Source organism: Lampetra fluviatilis, chromosome 78 (assembly GCF_964198595.1).
Source record: "Lampetra fluviatilis chromosome 78, kcLamFluv1.1, whole genome shotgun sequence".
NCBI classification, from domain to species: Eukaryota; Metazoa; Chordata; class Hyperoartia; order Petromyzontiformes; family Petromyzontidae; genus Lampetra; species Lampetra fluviatilis.
The window spans coordinates 659,132-677,642 of NC_136352.1; the positions used below are offsets into that span (position 1 = coordinate 659,132).

General features: G+C 44.4%; 1 protein-coding gene across 1 annotated transcript; it reads right to left on the reverse strand.

Annotated features, from left to right (window-relative positions):
- Positions 1-326: 326 nt before the first annotated feature.
- LOC144953566 (uncharacterized) lies at positions 327-11,167 on the reverse strand. Its single transcript, XM_078884149.1, has 2 exons — positions 11,115-11,167; positions 327-4,696 (listed from the first exon to the last, which is right to left on the reverse strand). Exon 2 carries the CDS (start codon positions 4,667-4,669, stop codon positions 3,761-3,763), a length of 909 nt encoding a protein of 302 aa, XP_078740275.1. The 5' UTR covers positions 4,670-4,696; positions 11,115-11,167; the 3' UTR covers positions 327-3,760.
- Between the last annotated feature and the right edge of the window lie 7,344 nt (positions 11,168-18,511).

Sequence of the window (18,511 nt, forward strand, 5' to 3'; positions counted from 1 at the left end):
AAATTCAGCAATCACTGAAAGGATGTTATTAACCAGGAAAAACAAAGGTTTATTCATGAAGCCATCCAGATATATAAACATAACTTCAACCAAGAAGATGGATACAAATTCAGCAATCACTGAAAGGATGTTATTAACCAGGTAAAACTGCTTTATAGTGTGCGTTCATATCCGCATCTCCAGTTTTCTTAAGCCTCCCTACTCCCAGCACTGCTCACCTCCCAGCCCCGGCATTTTGTCGTACTGTCAGAGTGTGCGGCACACTTCTCTCCCTACCCAACACCCCCACCCTCTCCAGCCCTCCTCCCTGGCTCCTTCCCCCCTCTCTTACTATATAGCTCCCTTGTTACAAGCAGCCCTTTTGCCTGCCTCAGCAGTTGTTTTGTGCCGTGGTTGTCCCACCTGATGACGGACTCTTGTGTTGCGCCCGAAACGTCATGATTTATTTACTTTTGTTTTATATATATATATGTGACTTTACCGAAAGAACCAAAGGGTATGGATCCCTGCAGTCACGAAAACTTGAAATCAATACAACGATTCTCGCATTAACTTTTACCGATTATGTTTTAATGTAATTCTGTCAGGTCTCAGAATTCAGATCTCACTGCAGGATACAGTTCTTATAATTAAGATTATGCACGAACTTAAGAAGGAACCACTCAGACTCTTATATGTTAAGCTACTTTAAATTTTAAAAACACTCTAATATGCGAACACACTTATGATCGGAATTGTCAACAACGTACCCCTGAAGATGTCCTACTCATTGATCCGTACAATCAACCCTCAATGGTTACGTTTGTTAAAACTGAGTAATAGAACAATCGGCTAACTCCTCAGAATAGTGCGACCATACACGGCGATAGGAAAAGTCTTTTAAAAAGATATTATAATATTAATACGAAACATGCTAAAGAAACGTGCCCAATGGCTATAGTAGACATCAAATAATTCATTGGTAAGATTATGCAATTAACGAAATGTCCTGAAACAAGTGTGCGTGCAAGTGTGCCTGTTTGGCTAACAGATGCTTATCAATTGGCTAATGGAACATCAATGAATTCGCGGGCAAGATTCTGATCAAAATAAAAATCTCAACACAATAGTATTCCTGTGAGTGTGTAGATTCGTAACATAGATGCTTATAAATGTTTAGTGTTTCATCAATGAATTCATTGGTAAGTTTATGTAATTAACGAAAAAGAATGACCAAAATACTTCTAAACAACCGTATTCATGTAACTCAAAGGACAGAACAATGCTTTTCCCGATCAGCTAATAGTTAATGCACCACCTTGGGATGGCAACCCTTTTCAAAACACAAAGATAACTTTTTGGAACAATCTTATTAGTACCAATATGCACGTTGTGGGTGGGTGTGTGTTGTCTTCTTGCTAACTGTTGAGTTAACGGCTTTCAAGGTACAGTGTTCCTTGTACCGAAAACACCTCAGGTCTCCAGCAGGGGCGCGGGGTCGGCGTGTGTGTCGAACACACGGCGCTCTCGACTGCTTTGTCAGTCTTTCTCCACCGCTGGGGTGGTTGCCGAGTCGGCATGCTGGCCACGCTGTCGGTGATGCCCGTGCTGGCAGGGATGATGGGTTCGGCTCCGTCTGTGTCGATGTGCGCGATTATCCCGATTCAAGACAACGCTCGCAGCTCGTCCGCTGGTTGCCACGCATCATACCCCTTGGCACCAGACACTGTTGATCCTTGTAGACTGTGAAGCGACTTAGAGAGACAGCGCCTGTCATCTCCCCCCCCCCCCCCCTCTTCAAGAGAGTCCTCTTCCAGTTGTCTGTACAACTCATGCTGCTCAAAGGACACACTGCAGATCAAGTTATATCATTCTGTGTCAGTCTCTGATCCGACCCTCATTTAAACTTCGCCTGTGGGTTGCGATTTAAAGGGGAACTGTCATGAATAGTGGTTGCACCAGTTTTCCCCTGAAGGGTTGACTTTGATCGGAGCACAATCGGAATGATTGTCGCTATGATCGTATGTGTTGGCTGTACACAGCGACCTCGTCACCGGGAACAGTAATGCTACAGCACTCTTCCCCACGTTTGTATTCTAATACTGCGAGTACCAGCCTTGGCTGGCAGCCTCTCTCAATGACGCAAAAAAACTCTCCATGATGCATGGCTTGTGCCGATGCAGAGCTCCCTATCAATTTTCCAGTCACGAAAGCAATCACCGGAGGCTGCCACTCGCAATACTTCGTCTTTCGTATGGTATTGTGAAAGGCAACAGTTTTAATTTTTTCTTAATGATCGTCATAAATTAATCCAAAGGTTCCTCATCCTGTCCAATGATGTGGTTGGATTTCAAGGATACTGCCAGGATGTGCATGGATGGAGCATTCATTGGTGATGTGCTTGTTTTGGACTTCTCCAGTCGCAGTTGGGCGATTCTTTGAGTAGTACTGATTTGTGTTCTTGTGTTACATTGTTTTTTCCTCCAACTTGCAGTCTCACAAAAAGGGGAGCTGTGGCCTTTGAAGTCGTGACCTATTGTGCATGGGTGTGCTTGCTGTCGCCATGTTTTACATCCTCTCATCGTGGGTTGGAAGTTACAATTTTTATTTTGTTTTACACCTCTTATAGCTTGGTACCGTACCACTTTCCACAGTTTTGACTCTGTAAGCGACTCAAAGTACATTTTGAGCAGTGTTCTCAGCACTCACGTCGCGGTTTGGAATTATTGCATGGTATTTGATATGTTAGCAGTAAATTATGTATGCCACCTGCATACATCATTTACTGCTACCATGTGCTGTGTTAGCTACTGGAAGACAATGGGTGGTTGGTGAGGCTCTGATCCCGTGGAATACATATTATCTTGGTCGTGTGTGATTGACATATTTCGCATTGTATCTCTTCTGAATGACCCTAGGTCTAATACTTTAATAATTATTATTTGGTTCATGCTTAACCAAGATTTGTGGTATACCATAGTTGTTACCAAGGATATTCCGAGGGTTTTATTAACCTTTGTTCCCCGTCTGCATCGCCAGGGATCCGTGCTTCTTATTCTCAAGTTACATTTTGATATCCTGACATTGAAGATATAGCTAAGCTTCCAACTTTACTGTTGTATTTTAAAAACCCCAGTCAGCTCATAATTATTAACTGCCCCTGGGTGGATTTTCTGTCCGGGGATGTTCATGACCCCTGCTGTTTCCGTGTGGATTGTTTCCTTTATGGCTTGTTTCCTTTATGGCAGCCTTCTCTTGAAGTCAACTGGGAATTTCCCGCATAATCTCATTAGCCCCCCCTTGGGTTTGCTGTTTTTTATTCCATTTTATGACTTTAGAAGCAGGCTTGTGAGTAATTATCCTCCAGCTGTCTTTTGTGTGGCAAGGTAGGAGGCAGGAGGGGGACTCACCCTTTCCGTGACCCAGCGCTACATCCCGATCAAAATAATACAATTTTTGGCAGAATCACTTGTAATACTTTTTTTTGGAAAAGGAATATATACAAAATGCTCGAATTTTTGTGATGAAATATGATACAAAACTCAGAGTTGCTGAGGCGATTAAGCAAGCACCATATAAATTATAATATTATAACATAGTGAATGATTGGGAGCTTATTGGCTCTCGCACCTGGTTAGAGATCTACCCAACCCACAGGTCTGCAAATACTGGCCGCTCTTACTCTGCAGGATGAACCTAGAAATTGAGTGTTCAACTTCACATTATTTTCATTAAAGGCCTGTGACAAAGATGAATCTATTGGAGCATCATTGTCTCAAGATTACACATCTACCGGGTCTCCATTTGACTTTCCATTGTCTAAGAAGTCCACCCACACCTCCACTTCCACAAACTGCTGGGAGTTGCCTTGCACTGCCTCACAGTAAGAATTCTTCTCCTGCTTCACGTTGCCTCCATCGATGTGAAGGTCCGATTTTGGAGTTGAATCTTCATTTTCACATTTCACCTTCACTTCTTCGCTCTTCACTGTCACCTCTTCACATTTCACCTTTGCCTCTTCCCATTTCACCTTGATACATTTCATAGTGTCCAAGCTGGAATTTACGTCTGGTTCTTTTTTCAGGAGGGATGGGCTTATTGCAGCAATTTGACTTTCACAAGTCGATCTCAGATTACACTCCTTGGGGATCTTCTGATGCCTGTGTGTTCTCCTGTGTGCATGAAGATGTTGTGACTGTGAAAACGCCTTCCCGCACAGAGTGCACTTGAAGGGTTTATCTCCTGTGTGTATTCTCTGGTGTATTTTAAGATTTGATGACTCTGCAAATGCCTTCTCGCACACATTGCACTTGAAGGGTTTCTCTCCTGTGTGTGCTCTCTGGTGTATTTTAAGATATGATGACTGTGCAAATGCCTTCTCACACACAGTGCACTTGAAAGGTTTATCTCCTGTGTGTGTTCTATCGTGTTGTTTAAGATTTGATAACTGTGCAAATGCCTTCTTACACAAACTGCACTTGAAAGGTTTCTCTCCTGTGTGTGTTCTCTGGTGTTGTTTAAGAGTAGATGAATCTGAAAATGCCTTCTCACACACACTGCACTTGAAGGGCATCTCCCCTGTGTGTGTTCTCTGGTGCTGTGTCAAGTTTCCAGTATGATCCGTGGTGTTTGCATACTGGTCGCCTTGTTTCCTTTTTGTACCGAGCTGAGCCGAGTGCATTTGCTCCATCAGAAGAAGCGTCAGAGGAGGCGTCAGCTGCAGACAGAAAAAAAACATCCACACCATCTTCGTGAGTATCGAGGCACAGAGGAATGCATACACACAGTCACACATGACTTACACGTCTATACTTATTCATTATATAGTGAAAACGATTCCCCAATTCATCACACTGGCTTGTTGAGGCACACAATGAGAGAGCAAATGGTCATAAATATGCCACGATGCCATAGTATCTTCCAAATTAATGTTTACCCAAAACTTCAAGCACACAATTTCGGCTGTCTAGCTACGAAAGGAATATTTATTTAAGAAAAATGTAGCTAACAGCCAAGAGTGTTGAAAAAAATACTATTTGTATTATGCAAAAAATTATAAATTCATGTTCAATTGCAACTTAGAGGTGTGAAGCCAGGCTCAGATTAGCTTGAATGCTAGGATGAACAGATTTAACTTCAGCTGCATATGTGCTGTGTTAATTTCCGGAATGTTTCCATTATAACAAAAATTCCAGAAGAGAACAAAAATACAATATTTAAAAATACTTTTTTTTTAAACACGCTTTAACGAAATGTACTGTCCGAGCTGCCCCTCCCCTGCCCCCTTCCCCCATCGCCCCTCCCCTCCTTCCACATCCCCCGCCCCTGGGCATGGCTCCCCGAGGCTTGCCGTGACGTAAGGGACCGTGGTGACTTACAGGCAACGTCAGTTGAGCATGGACAATTAGAACCGTTAAAAAGATTGTTTAAAAATATATATATTTTATTTTAATGATAGAATATAGTATTGTCATCAGTATGACATAGATATACGAAGTTTGCAGCCGATACCTTGGGAATACGGTTGAAATTGAGTTACAAGATTTTTGGATACAACACATACAGTAAGTTAAATAAAAGCGTGTAAAAAGTTTTAAAATATATGTTTTGGATTTTTTTTATGATAGAATATCGTGTTGTCATCGGTATGACATACCTATACGACGTTTGCTGTCGATAGCACATTGGGAAGTGTGTAAAAATTGAGTTACAAGATTTCTTTTTTGAGGATACAACAGACGAAGTGAGTTAAATAAAAGCGTGTAATAAACGATAGCTTTCATTGAACCTTCGTGTTCAATGGAGTAAATATACTTGACAGCAAATAAAAACATTACACTGTCACACACTGGCATGGTAAAAAGGTGGTGGTGTGTCCATAACCATGCCTGGCCGCCTTCATCTGCTCAGTTGTAATGCTTCCTCACTTCACCATGTAATTAATTGAGGCTCAATCAACATAGAAGAGGCCCACAATAAGTAAAGTTTTCACTTTTCAATCATGTTTGCTGTCGGCGATAATCGAACTCTAATTGTTGAGTTCATAATGCAGGGAAATAACTGCGCCACCACTCCCCACATAGATAAACTCTTACACACAAATACATTTCACATGGATCAGTAACAGATTATATAAACAGCCACCATTCATCACGAATTGGAAGTAACCTTTATCACAGTGCCATGATAGGTGCAATATTTTTTTCTAATTTACCACGTTATCCTTCCATATTATCAGGCCTGCAATGTTGCCACAAAATTCATCCACTTCTGGCTCCTTACTGTCTTCTCTGCACATGCACGGCTCACCTCTATATATACTGCAATATTTATTTTAAAAAACATGTACAGGAATACCTTGTACTTTCGTCTGGTTAGGGACCAGAATATGGATGAATGTCATAAATGTCAAAGCAGAGCCTTTATTTACAAAAAATAAGTATTTTACAGTAATCACAAAAATAAGCACAGTATGAATACTGAACATGTGTTTCATAATCACGAAAAAAATTTGACCACTGTAGTATTATACTGTTATCACAAAAATAACTATTAATTGTTTACAGTATAATCACAGAAATAAGTACAGAAATAATAGTATATGAATAAACACAAATATAAGGGATGCTCACTGAACGATGTCTATTCAAAGACTGAGCGAAAAATATGGCGTGTGGCGGAAACATCGTGGAATGTTGGATTAAATCGGATGAAAGAGGAAAGCACGTGGACGAAATTTGAAATGTGGTTATAATTGAAAACGGCCAAAAGAGCGAAGCAACCAAAGTCAAGTGGACGAAACTCAAGGTATCACTGTACTATTCGAAAATATCGACATCTAAGTACCAGCACTAACGACCTCCTTCGACACAACAGATGCTATACAACAGATACGACTAAATACATCAAGTCTACATTTCCTGGTAAGGAATAAAAAGCATGTACATATGTATTAAGAGAGCGCCATCTCCTGCATTATTGTGGGGGTTACATTTACAGATTGATAAAGTCTACGGATTATCCATAGTAGGGTTTCTATCTGAGGGAAAGGTGATTGGGCAGATCTAGCAGGGAAGCCTCTGGAACGTTTTCGAAGGTTCCAGGAGGGGCATGGACAGAAGTGGGGCTTAGCCTCCGGGAAGTGAATATAAGCCGGGGGTACAGCAACATGAGGGGTCGGTGTTTGAAGATTGAAGAGGAGCTCCCCGCCGCTACTGCCCCGCCATCTACACCTGCTACGTGGCGGCTCGACCTACAGCCGCTCCATAGCGGGCCGCCAGTCAGCAGTGCGTTAGCGAGCGGGGTGAGCGCCAGAGGTGGGACAAAGTCATTGTTATGCAAGTCACAAGTAAGTCTCAAGTCTTTGCTCTCGAGTCCCGAGTCAAGTCGAGTCAAAGATGAGGCAAGTCCAAGTCGAGTCTGAAGTCATCAAAATCATGACTCGAGTCTGACTCGAGTCCAAGTCGCATGACTCGAGTCCACACCTCTGAGGTGGGACAAAGTCATTGTTGTGCAAGTCACAAGTAAGTCTCAAGTCTTTGCTCTCGAGTCCCGAGTCAAGTCGAGTCAAAGATGAGGCAAGTCCAAGTCGAGTCTGAAGTCATCAAAATCATGACTCGAGTCTGACTCGAGTCCAAGTCGCATGACTCGAGTCCACACCTCTGGTGAGCGCCACGTGGCGCAGGGCAGCGCAGCCACGAGAGCGGGTCGACATCCGCGGAGAGAGAGAAGTGGCTGTACCAAAGATTTAATAAATACCTTGAAGTTACGTACCGTGTCGGAGCCACCTATTACACATATACACACACTCACTTTTAGATAATATATGTACACACACATACTATTCATAACCACTTCAATAATTACAAACAATTACTCCCTCCAACAACTTACGTACTTATACTATGTTCCTTTGCGGCTATCTTCACATCCCTAAAACGATTACACATCCGACTATCATTTCATTAACAATCTCACCAACAGCATTCACTCACACACTCACTATTAACTTTTTGTTGCTTATTAACTTTTACCTCTTTGGTTCTTTTCGGTTAAGTCACGTCTAAAAATACCTCCACCTATAATGTGCCTAGCGGAAAACGTGCGCTTCTCTTAATCAAACGCGATGACAATAATTGATGCCATTCGTACAAGTGCTGCGATGGCTGTACCTACAGATTATGAAACTCTATTGCAGCAAGAAATTGGACGGCGTGCGGCCAGTGCTATGCCTGCACCTACAGCAAATGCAACTCAACAGCAATGAGCTACATATAAAAGTAACACAGCACAAATGGCTGCTGCCACAGTTAATCAAACTCCAGTCCACCATCAAGCAAGCCAGCTTGCAAACATCACTACAATGGCTGCAACCAGGTGCCTACCCTGCAGCCAAAAGGAAAAGTCTTTCTTTTCCACACATTCCTCACTTCATTTACACTTCTGATTCATTAGTTTCCATTGGTTCCATGTCTACTTCTTGCAGTTGCTGCCATGCAAAGACATGGAAAGGTGACCCTCATGGGCTATGCTGCAAATGTACCATGGTTCAGCTACCTACAATTAATGAACATTTTGAGCCCATTCATGTATTGATACCTGCCAACACTACCTATGCCAGCCATTTCTGAAAAAAACTATCGAAGATAGAACTCATGCTTCCAAATTACATGTTTTGGTACCAACCAACTCATCCCGACATCTGGCTACATGCCAACATTTAAAGTGCAGTGCCAGGTACATAATCACATTAGCGGTCTGCTGCCACTACCTAATGACGTACCTACATTAGCACATATCTACTTGCATGTCTGACAATACTAGACAGGCTCACCAGCATTGCAAAAATGTCATCAACACCAAGATGCAAGTCCTATTGCTGTTGCAAGGCATGCACCATAAGGAAAACTCTTTTGTTCACAGTTTCAAGATTGCCGTGGAGAAGATGACTTCAGAGTAGAATGTTGCCATTCATGCCGACTTAACTCCACATGGTCAACATGAGTGCCGCTTAAATGCACTCGCAACATCTGAAGTCGCTGTGATTCTGACTGCTGAACAACATGTTACTCGAGGCATCGCCTTGCAACTGAGGAACAATAAATACCCTACACAGAAATTAAACAAACCGATCCTATGATCACCTGGCAAAGTGATGATGACTACCACTTCCTCCTCTGCCAAACTGACCCAGCAACAGGCTTGCCAACACAAAATAAGATTTCCGCCATGGACTTCTTTGACTTAAGGATCATGCTGTGAAATGGCAGCTTCAATCTCTTGTTGAGATGCAAAGAGCTCTTCCACTAATTTGCTGTCGACATGTATGCCAAAATTGAACCTTCATTCTGTTGTGTCCTATAACTAACCACTTGGAGACTTCTTTGGAGGCAACGCATTTTATTATAACTCTTAACACTCTCTCGTTACACACTACTGCGCACGCAAGGCTATGCTAGACGCCGGCTACGCTCCACGCCGGCTACGATCCACGCCGGCTACGCTCCACGCCGGCGACACTACGCGACTGCTACGCTTGCGACGGCGGAAGGCTGGACCGACCCACCCAGGGTACGGGACTCGCCCTGGACCGCTTCAACCCCTGCTTAGCGAGAGCTGTGGGCGGGGAGGGTCCCAGGGGATCCGAGCAACCTCGGCTCCGCTACAACCCGTGCTGCATGAGAGCCACGGTTGAGGGTCCCCAAGGTCGCTTGGTCCAGTCTCCAGATCTTCAAATGTCTTCAGGCGTGAGTTGGCGGGTACTGCCACTACCGTCCCGAGGGCTGGCCTTTTATCCCTAGGTCGGGGTCACCCCTCCCCTCATGACCCCCCCCCTAGAACCTTCCAGAAGGTCTTATCTTAAGGGGTCTTAGGAAGTGGTGGGGGGCCATCATCCCCCTCAGCCCCCAGTCCCTGGGGGGTCTGGGGTGTCAACCCCCGGTCACGGAGGGGCGGGGGTTTAACCCTCGGTCAACCATTACACACCTCGCTCTCTCGGCTGCCCCCTGACGGCCCATGAGCGTGGTGGCGGGTCAGCTACCTACAGCGCCTTAGTATGGTGCAACAATTCAATTAAAACCACCTGATGGCAAAACATCCAAAATTGTCTATCCTGAAGCTCTCCAAGGGTAACAAATTTAAATGCTGTCCTCATTATGAAACAAACAAGCCCTGCGATTGTATAACACAACCCAAAACCCGTGACAATATACACACATTTACAAAATCCATTGGCAGAATTCAACAATTCTAATAAAGCCAGCATGGCAAGACATTACTCTTAATGTTTGATTACTGAGACCTGAGCTAAGCCGGGTTACAGTTATTACTGAATGGGGAGCGGTAGTGCAATGGTAAGCGTGCTGCGCTGTGAACCTAACAACCTGATTCATATTTCTACAAAACCAAGCCACAACATTTGGCTGCCACCTGATGAAGCTGGTTGTAATTACTGGCGAATTGTCGTACTCAAGATTGTAAATGTTGTGGCTTGGCTGTCCAACACACACATACTAGTGACAAATTGGCCACGTTCTGTTTACGTGACAACCCTTACTAATTGTCTGTTGGGTGGTGGGGGTTTTAACGACACATTTGTCTATTTACGTGATCTAACACAAACAAACCTGTATTATGGATATATATTTGGAGTTTGCGTGTCTCTCTCCCCGTAGTCGCGTGGATTTTCCTCCGGATCCTCCGGTTTTCGCCTCCACATTTAGAGTCAACATCGCCACGCGTTAAGAGTATTTGACCGATATACATTTCCACACGTTGAAAAGCCACTTTGTTGTGGGCAGGTCGCTTCTGGAAAAGAGCGGTATATCAGCTCAAGTGGGCTTGGCCTGGTAAAATACAAAAAAAACTGTAAAAATATTTAAAATAAAATTTTTTTCAAAGTAGTGAGCCAGGTGAAGACAAATTAAACTTAAGCAGAGAATTAAAGCAAATGCAATCAGGCGAGTGCGCAGGAGGCAAGGCCCCGCATGGCTATGCCCCGCGTTGTTATGTTCCAGCCTGGACATCGATTCCATACACGCTGCTACTCAATTGATATACCTACGAGAGAGAGAGAGAGAAGATGCGAGGCTCTACCTGGGTAAACAACAACAACCACCACGATGTAAACTTCTCACCTCGGATCTGTGAGAGCGCACGCGGAGCGGCAGATTCCTGTTATCTCGTGACGTCATGCGGCAGCTGGAGGTGACATGACGTCATTTGCGGGGTTCAACACAATCCCCTCCCCCAATGAGCGGCGGTGTAACTGAATAAATTATGTTAATGAAACGGGCCCATGTCGGGGGATGTGACTTGGCTGCTTAACCAGTCGTAATGAACTCGTGACGGTATTTATGAATAAATTATGTTAATGAATCGCTAGTGACTGGGCGTTGCTTGGACACTTTGAAAGGTATCACGGTGAAATATGAAGAGGCGAAGGTAAAATGTGAAGTGACAATGAAGAGCGAAGAAGTGAAGGTAAAATATTTATTTGAAGCTTTCGTGACTGCAGGAATCCATACTCTCTGTTTCTTTCGGTAAAGTCACGTAGATAGAAAAAAATACGAAAGAAAACACGATGTTTCAGTCGCAACACAAGCGTTCGTCTTGAGGTGAGAAAAATGATCTGCTTTTGTGGCTTTATAAAGGCACGGGAGGGGGAGGGGAAAGGGGGGGAAAGAATTTGGCTGTAGGAGTTCACAGGGGGCACACATGACATTGTTTTCTCCGAGACCAAGGTGCTCTGCAAACCCTCGGGCCACCATCCGAGATTTGTTCATGAAGCCATCCACATATACAAACACAGACAAAACTTGAATCGAGAAGATGGTGTCTTGTTGTCCGATTACTAATTTAAGTCCATTTACATGCTAATTTATCCAGCCTCACCCGTCCATGCACGCCACAAACCATCCCCCCTCTCCCCTGTGAACTCCTACAGCCAAACTCCCCCCCCCCCCCCCCGTGCCTATATAAAGCCATAACAGCAGATAATTTTTCTCATCTGAAGACGGACGCTTGTGTTGCAACCGAAACGTCGTGTTTTCTTTTTTACATTTTTATATCTACGTGACTTTACCGAAAGAACCAGAGAGTATGAAGGTAAAATGCCAAGATGAAGATTCAACTCCAAAATCAGACCTTCACATCGATGGCGGCAACGTGAAGCAGGAGGAGAATTCTGACTGATGCAGAACGAGGCAACTCCCAGCAGTTTGTGGAAGTGGAGGTGTGGGTGGACTTAGATGATACAAATTTCAATGGAGACCCGGTAGATGTGTAAGCTTGAGACAATGACGCCCCAATACATTCACCTTTGTCACAGGCCTTTAATTAAAGAACATGAAGTTGAACACTCAATTCCTAGGTTCAACTGCAGAGTAAGAGTGGCCAGTATTTGTGGACCTGTGGGTTGGGTAGATCTCGAACCAGGAGCGAGAGCCAATAGGCTCCGAAGCATTCATGATGTTATAATAATATTAGCATTCATATGGCGCTTGCTTAATCGCCTCGGCATATCTCATTACAAACGCTTGAAGAGCACCCCGAAGTGGCAGCTGCTCCTGTGTGGCAACAGGTGGCCCTGCACCAACCTGCATCTGGGCATGAGTGTGTCAGCAGGGGGCGATAATTTGTGTGTAATCTCCGTCATGTAAATTTGGACTGACACCAAAATGCAATGACCTATATGTTTTGAATTACACAATAGCATGTTTAACATCCACTGTTAAGCAGACGCTGCATGTTTTGTTTAATGTTACTACCTGTCGGATTTGAACCTTGAACCTCTGCAATAAATAGATAATGTGCTACCATTTGGCTTCCTTCAATTTGAGTGTGGGCATGCCAGTCCGAATGTTTCTAACTCACGCAGATGTTCCATTTAGAGGGGTACACGTCTCACATGCCTCTAGAAGGGAGGGCATGACTGTGGCCGAGAAGACCCGAAGGTCCGTGCGGAGCGACTGACCAGGTAGCTTCCACACAGCATTGCGCAGCTGATGAAAAGTGGCGGTGATGTCACCACGGCGCTTGTGCCAGGCTATGTGCACGTTAAGGCCACGTGAAGTGTTGAACGCCCCCCAGCAGGAGGTCACGGGGTAGACCCAGCAGGTGTCATGGGTCGACTGACTGAGATGACTGGCCGATGCACCATCTGTGCCAGCCTACTCTGCCAACACACAGTCTACACACACACAGTGAAAACACACACACACACAATAATGTTGACGTTTTTGAGTTGACGCACCCACGGGGACTATTCAAGAGAGGAAGCAAAGGAAAATGAATCTTAATAAACTTAAACTCTAACCCCGCTCTCTGACGTCACAACTCCGCATTACCTCGACGGCGTGAGATGCCTGAGGGTGTACCCCGCTAGTGACGTCATGTCACCAAGGTATTCGCTCCCCCCAATATATATACTGCCATAGACAAACGCAACATTAAATTACATACTGTATTGCTATAAACCACCTTATCCATTGTAATATTACACTATGTATTATTCTACCCACCTATAGTGTAATATTACAATGGATAAGGTGGTTTATAGCAATACAGTATATAATTTAATGTTGGGTTTGTCTATGGCAGTATATAGTACGGTGTAGACTCGTGTGATGTAAGAGAATAAAGTTTAGATGGAAGCATATTATATTTTTTACGACGTAGAATTGTAATGTATTACTTACTGTTAGTAACTCAGCTTATTGTAGAGTATATTTAGTATAATGGTGATACTATGTAGTTTATACTTTAGTTGTTTACGTGGTGGTTTTAGTTACTGCAGCTATATACTATTAACACTCCTTCCCTTTATTAATGCTACCCCTATCCCCTCCCTTTGATGTTGCTAATCCTGTATAATGCACGGGCATAAGTAGTACTAATCACATACCTGCATTTCCCATATCCCCTCCCTTTGATGCTGCTAATCCTGCATAATGCACGGACATAAGTAGTACTAATCACATACCTGCATTTCCAATAAAAATGCTAAATTCCTCTTGATATGCAAATTATTTTGTCAAGGCGCCCTTTCCCCCTCCCCCTTCCAACCCAGCTTATATATATATGCTCTAAGCACGTGTGCTGTTTCATTCAGACGCTGTCGCCTCGACAGACCTGGTTTCACCTGAGGACGGCTGCTTGCGTTGTGGCCGAAACGTCGTGAGAATTATTTTATTATGTTTTATTTTTATTATTGTATTACTTCCCTTCTACGTGACTTTACCGAAAGAACCGAATTATGGTCGTGACCAGAGGTTCTACTGTACACCACACTCCCGGTCAAAGTGCGCCATCTAATGGGGAAATTGGGGCATTACAGGATGAAGGTAAAATAGAATTTAATAATAATATTTGGACAAGTTCGGCGGGCCGGATTTAAAAGCCCAAGGGGCCGTATACGGCCCGGGGGCCGTACTTTGCCCATGTCTGCTCTACACCCTGGTTCCCTTTCTAGCCTTCTCACTTTATCCGTTCCCACAGTGACCCCTCTTTCGTCACGGGGTATCCCTGAAGTACTCTAGGGGACGTGACGTCATCGAGCCGCCCAGCACAAATGACGTCATCGCACTGGACGGCACACACGACGTCACGTCTCCATACATATTTATACTGGAAGAATTCGACGGGCTACAAAACTATTTTTCACATACGTCCAGTAGGGGCGGATTAGAACATTTCAACACACAATACAAAAACACGATATGATTGCATAGTATAGCAAAGATAAACAAACCACTTAAAAATATATATAAAAAAAAACTGAATGATAATTTTCTTACCAGGAACGACCCACTAAGCTAAGCTTATTTTTCAGAAGCGATCTGACCACAAATGGTATCTTAATAAAGTGCCTTATGTGGAAATTTATTGCAGCAAAATCATCGAAATAATTTAGATGTTTGTTTACACACTGCACGACGTAAGCGTACATGGGAGGCACAGGACCGGTTCAGATATTCACTACCACTGTTGATATCCGTGAGAGGGAATTAAATTCTGTCCATAGAGTTAGTAGCAGACTGTGATAACTACTGCACCACCACTCACAACATTACACTTTCACACTCACGATCTCATATAATAACCCGAATACTACTCAAATGGGATTACATTTGTATAAGTGGCTCCGACACAGTAAAATAACTTCAAGGCCCTTGAGAGCCACATCTACTTGGGCAATGATATCATTAACTGGTATGTGTCTAGGTGTGACTGCAAAGTTTAGCCCTTTAGCTAAAACGGATTTCAGACCATCAGAAATAGAATTGTTACTGCTGCAGCTCCTTACTATTAAAATTCCCTCCCTTTATTACTGCTAAACCTACTTCCTCCCTTTATTACTGCTAATCCTACATAATACACGAGCATAATATGACTTTGAGACCCCCCCCCCCACCACCTACACATTCCACAAGTAGTGACTAATCCCATATCTGCATTTACCATAAATATGCAAATTCCTTTGTCAAGGCGCCCTCCTCCTCTAACCCAGCTTAAATATACGCTGCCAAGCTTGGTGGTGTTCATTCAGACGCTGTCTTTCCGACACCCTGTTCTTCACCTGAGGACGGCTGCTTGCGTTGTGGCCGAAACGTCGTGAGAATTATTTTATTATGTTTTTTATTATTTTATTACTTCCCTTCTACGTGACTTTACCGAAAGAACCAAGAAGATGAATCCCTGCAGTCACGAAAGCTTTAAATCGAAATTTACAGCCACCCTCTCTTCCCGCGGATGTCGATCCACTCTTGTGGCTGCGCTGCCCCGCGCCACGTGGCACTCACCCCGCTCGCTAACGCACCGCCTACCTGGCGGTGCACTATGGGGCAGCTAAGCGGCTGAGGATCGAGCCGCCACGTGGCAGGTGGAATGGCGGGGCAGCAGCGACGGGGAGCTCCTCTTCGATCTTCAAACACCGACCCCGCACGTTGCTGCAGTCACGAAAGCTTTAAATCGAAATTTATACCGCCACTCGTTGGGGGAGGGGATGTGTGTTGAACCCCGCAAGTGACGTCATGTCACCTTCTGCCGCGTGACGTCACGAGATACCAGGACGCTGCCTCTCTGTGCGCGCGCTCACACTGAGATCCGAGGTGAGAAGTTCACTTCGTGGTTGTTATTGTTGTTTACCCAGGTAGAGCCTCGCTCCTTCTCTCTCGTAGGGATATCAATTGAGTAGCAGCGATGTCCAGGTTGAAACATTACAACGCGGGGCCTTGCCTCCTGCCCTCGCCTGATTGAATTTGCTTTAATTCTCTGCTTAAGTTTAAATTGTCTTCACTTGGTTCACTACTTTGAAACTTTTATTTAAAATATTTCCACAGTTTTTATTTTACCAGGCCAAGCCCACTTGAGCTACATCGCTCTTTTCCAGAAGCGACCTGCCCACAACAAAGTGGCTTATCAACGTGTGGAAATGTATATCGGTCAAATACTCTAAACGCGTGGTGATGTTGACTCTAATGTGGAGGGGAAAACCGGAGGATCTGGAGGAAAATCCATGCGACCACGGGGAGAGAGACACGCAAACTCCAAAAAACATCCGTAATACAGGTTTGTTTGGGTTAGATTGCGTAAATATATAAATGTGTCGTGAAACCCGCCACCACCCAACACAGCCAACTAGTAAGGGTTGTCACGTAAACAGAACGTGTCCAATTCGTCACTAGTATAGCACACCGGTTCTGTGTTGGAGAACCAAGCCACAACATTTACAATCTTGAGTACGATGTTTCACCAGTCATTACAATTAGCTTCATCAGGCGACAGCCAAATGTTGTGGCTTGGCTCTGTGGGAACAGATCGGGTCGCTGGGTTTATAGCGCAGCACACTAACCATTGCACTACCGCTCCCCACTCACGCACAAACAATATCGGAAGTATAGCATTTATTATGTAACTAGCGGTAAGTACCCGGCGTTGCTCGGGCGAAAAAGGAAGATACACACATGGACTTACACACATACATTGACCCACATACATAGAAACACATCAACTTAGACGCACACACACACATATATGGTTAAATCCAGGAAAGGATCGTTAGCAGGCCAGCCTAAATGTTTCTAACTGGTGAAGATGTTCCATTAGGGGGGTGCATGTTTTCGCAAGCGTAGAGAAGGGAGGGAATTACCGTGGCCGAGAAGACCTGGAGCTTCATGCGGAGCGAAAGACCAGGTAGCTTCCACACAGCATTACGCAACTGATGAAAAGATAATGCCGCTCCACTGATTTGGAGTGGGACCTCTGCTGTTTAACCGGAGCCGGTCATGAGCACACTGGGCAGGTATTGGAAATTTCGGCAATCTCTCCACAACTGCCGCATCACCAATTGTGAGTTGTGGGGGTGGATTGTTCGATGGTACAAAATACGCAGGCAGGTGCTTAGTTTTGGTGGGGCTAATGGTAAGGCCCCGCCTCTTAGTGGCATGCTCCAGGTTCAGCCGCAGTGAGCAGCAATCACCAGAGCATCGGCATACATAACATGGTTGAGCAATAGGGAGGCATCCCTTGACCGCACCCGGGCATCGATCAACCTCCCATTGTATTTGTACCATATGGTAATTCCTCGGGAACAGCCATTGAAGTCTTCACGAACTACGTGGTAAAAAGATATGTTAAATAATGTGGAGCCAGAGGACATTCCTGTCACACCCCAAGGTGTAGAGGGAATGGCTCTGACTGACAGCCACGTAGTTTGACGCGGGGCCGCTCACCAACATGAAGGTCCTTAAGGATCGTGAGCAAAGTTTGAGGGACTCCGAAAGCATGAAGAACAATCCAGAATCCAGGCCTACTGATGGTATCATAGGCCTTGAGCAGGTCAATAAAGCACATACATTCACTCACATACACACATGGACCTACAGACACGCAAAGAAATGGACTTTCACTGACTGACATGGAGCCATGCACACAAAGCGACTAACACAGACGGCCATGGACTGACACACAGACATATCGACTCACACACACAAAGACATGGACTTCCACACACACACATATGGACTCACACACGCATAGACATGCACTTTAGATACACATACATGGAGTTACAAACACATATATCGACGTACACACATACAGTGACTCACACACATCGACTCACACACAGACATACGTGGACTCACAAACACATTGATGTAAACACACATGTACTTACACACACATATCGACTAAGACACACATGGACTTACACACACTTACATAGACTGACACACACATTTCCCTACACACCCATAGACATATGGACTGTGACACACAGACATCTACTTTAGATACACACACATGGATTAACACACACACACACATCGACTGACACACATAGACACACAAACGCACATTGACTTACACACTCAGATGGAGCCATGCACACACATCGACTCACACACACGCATTGACTTACACACGCACACATCGAGTGAAACACACACGTATGGACTTACACACATGTGGACTAAAACACACACAGCGACAGATACGCACACAAATGGACTGACACACACACACACAAACA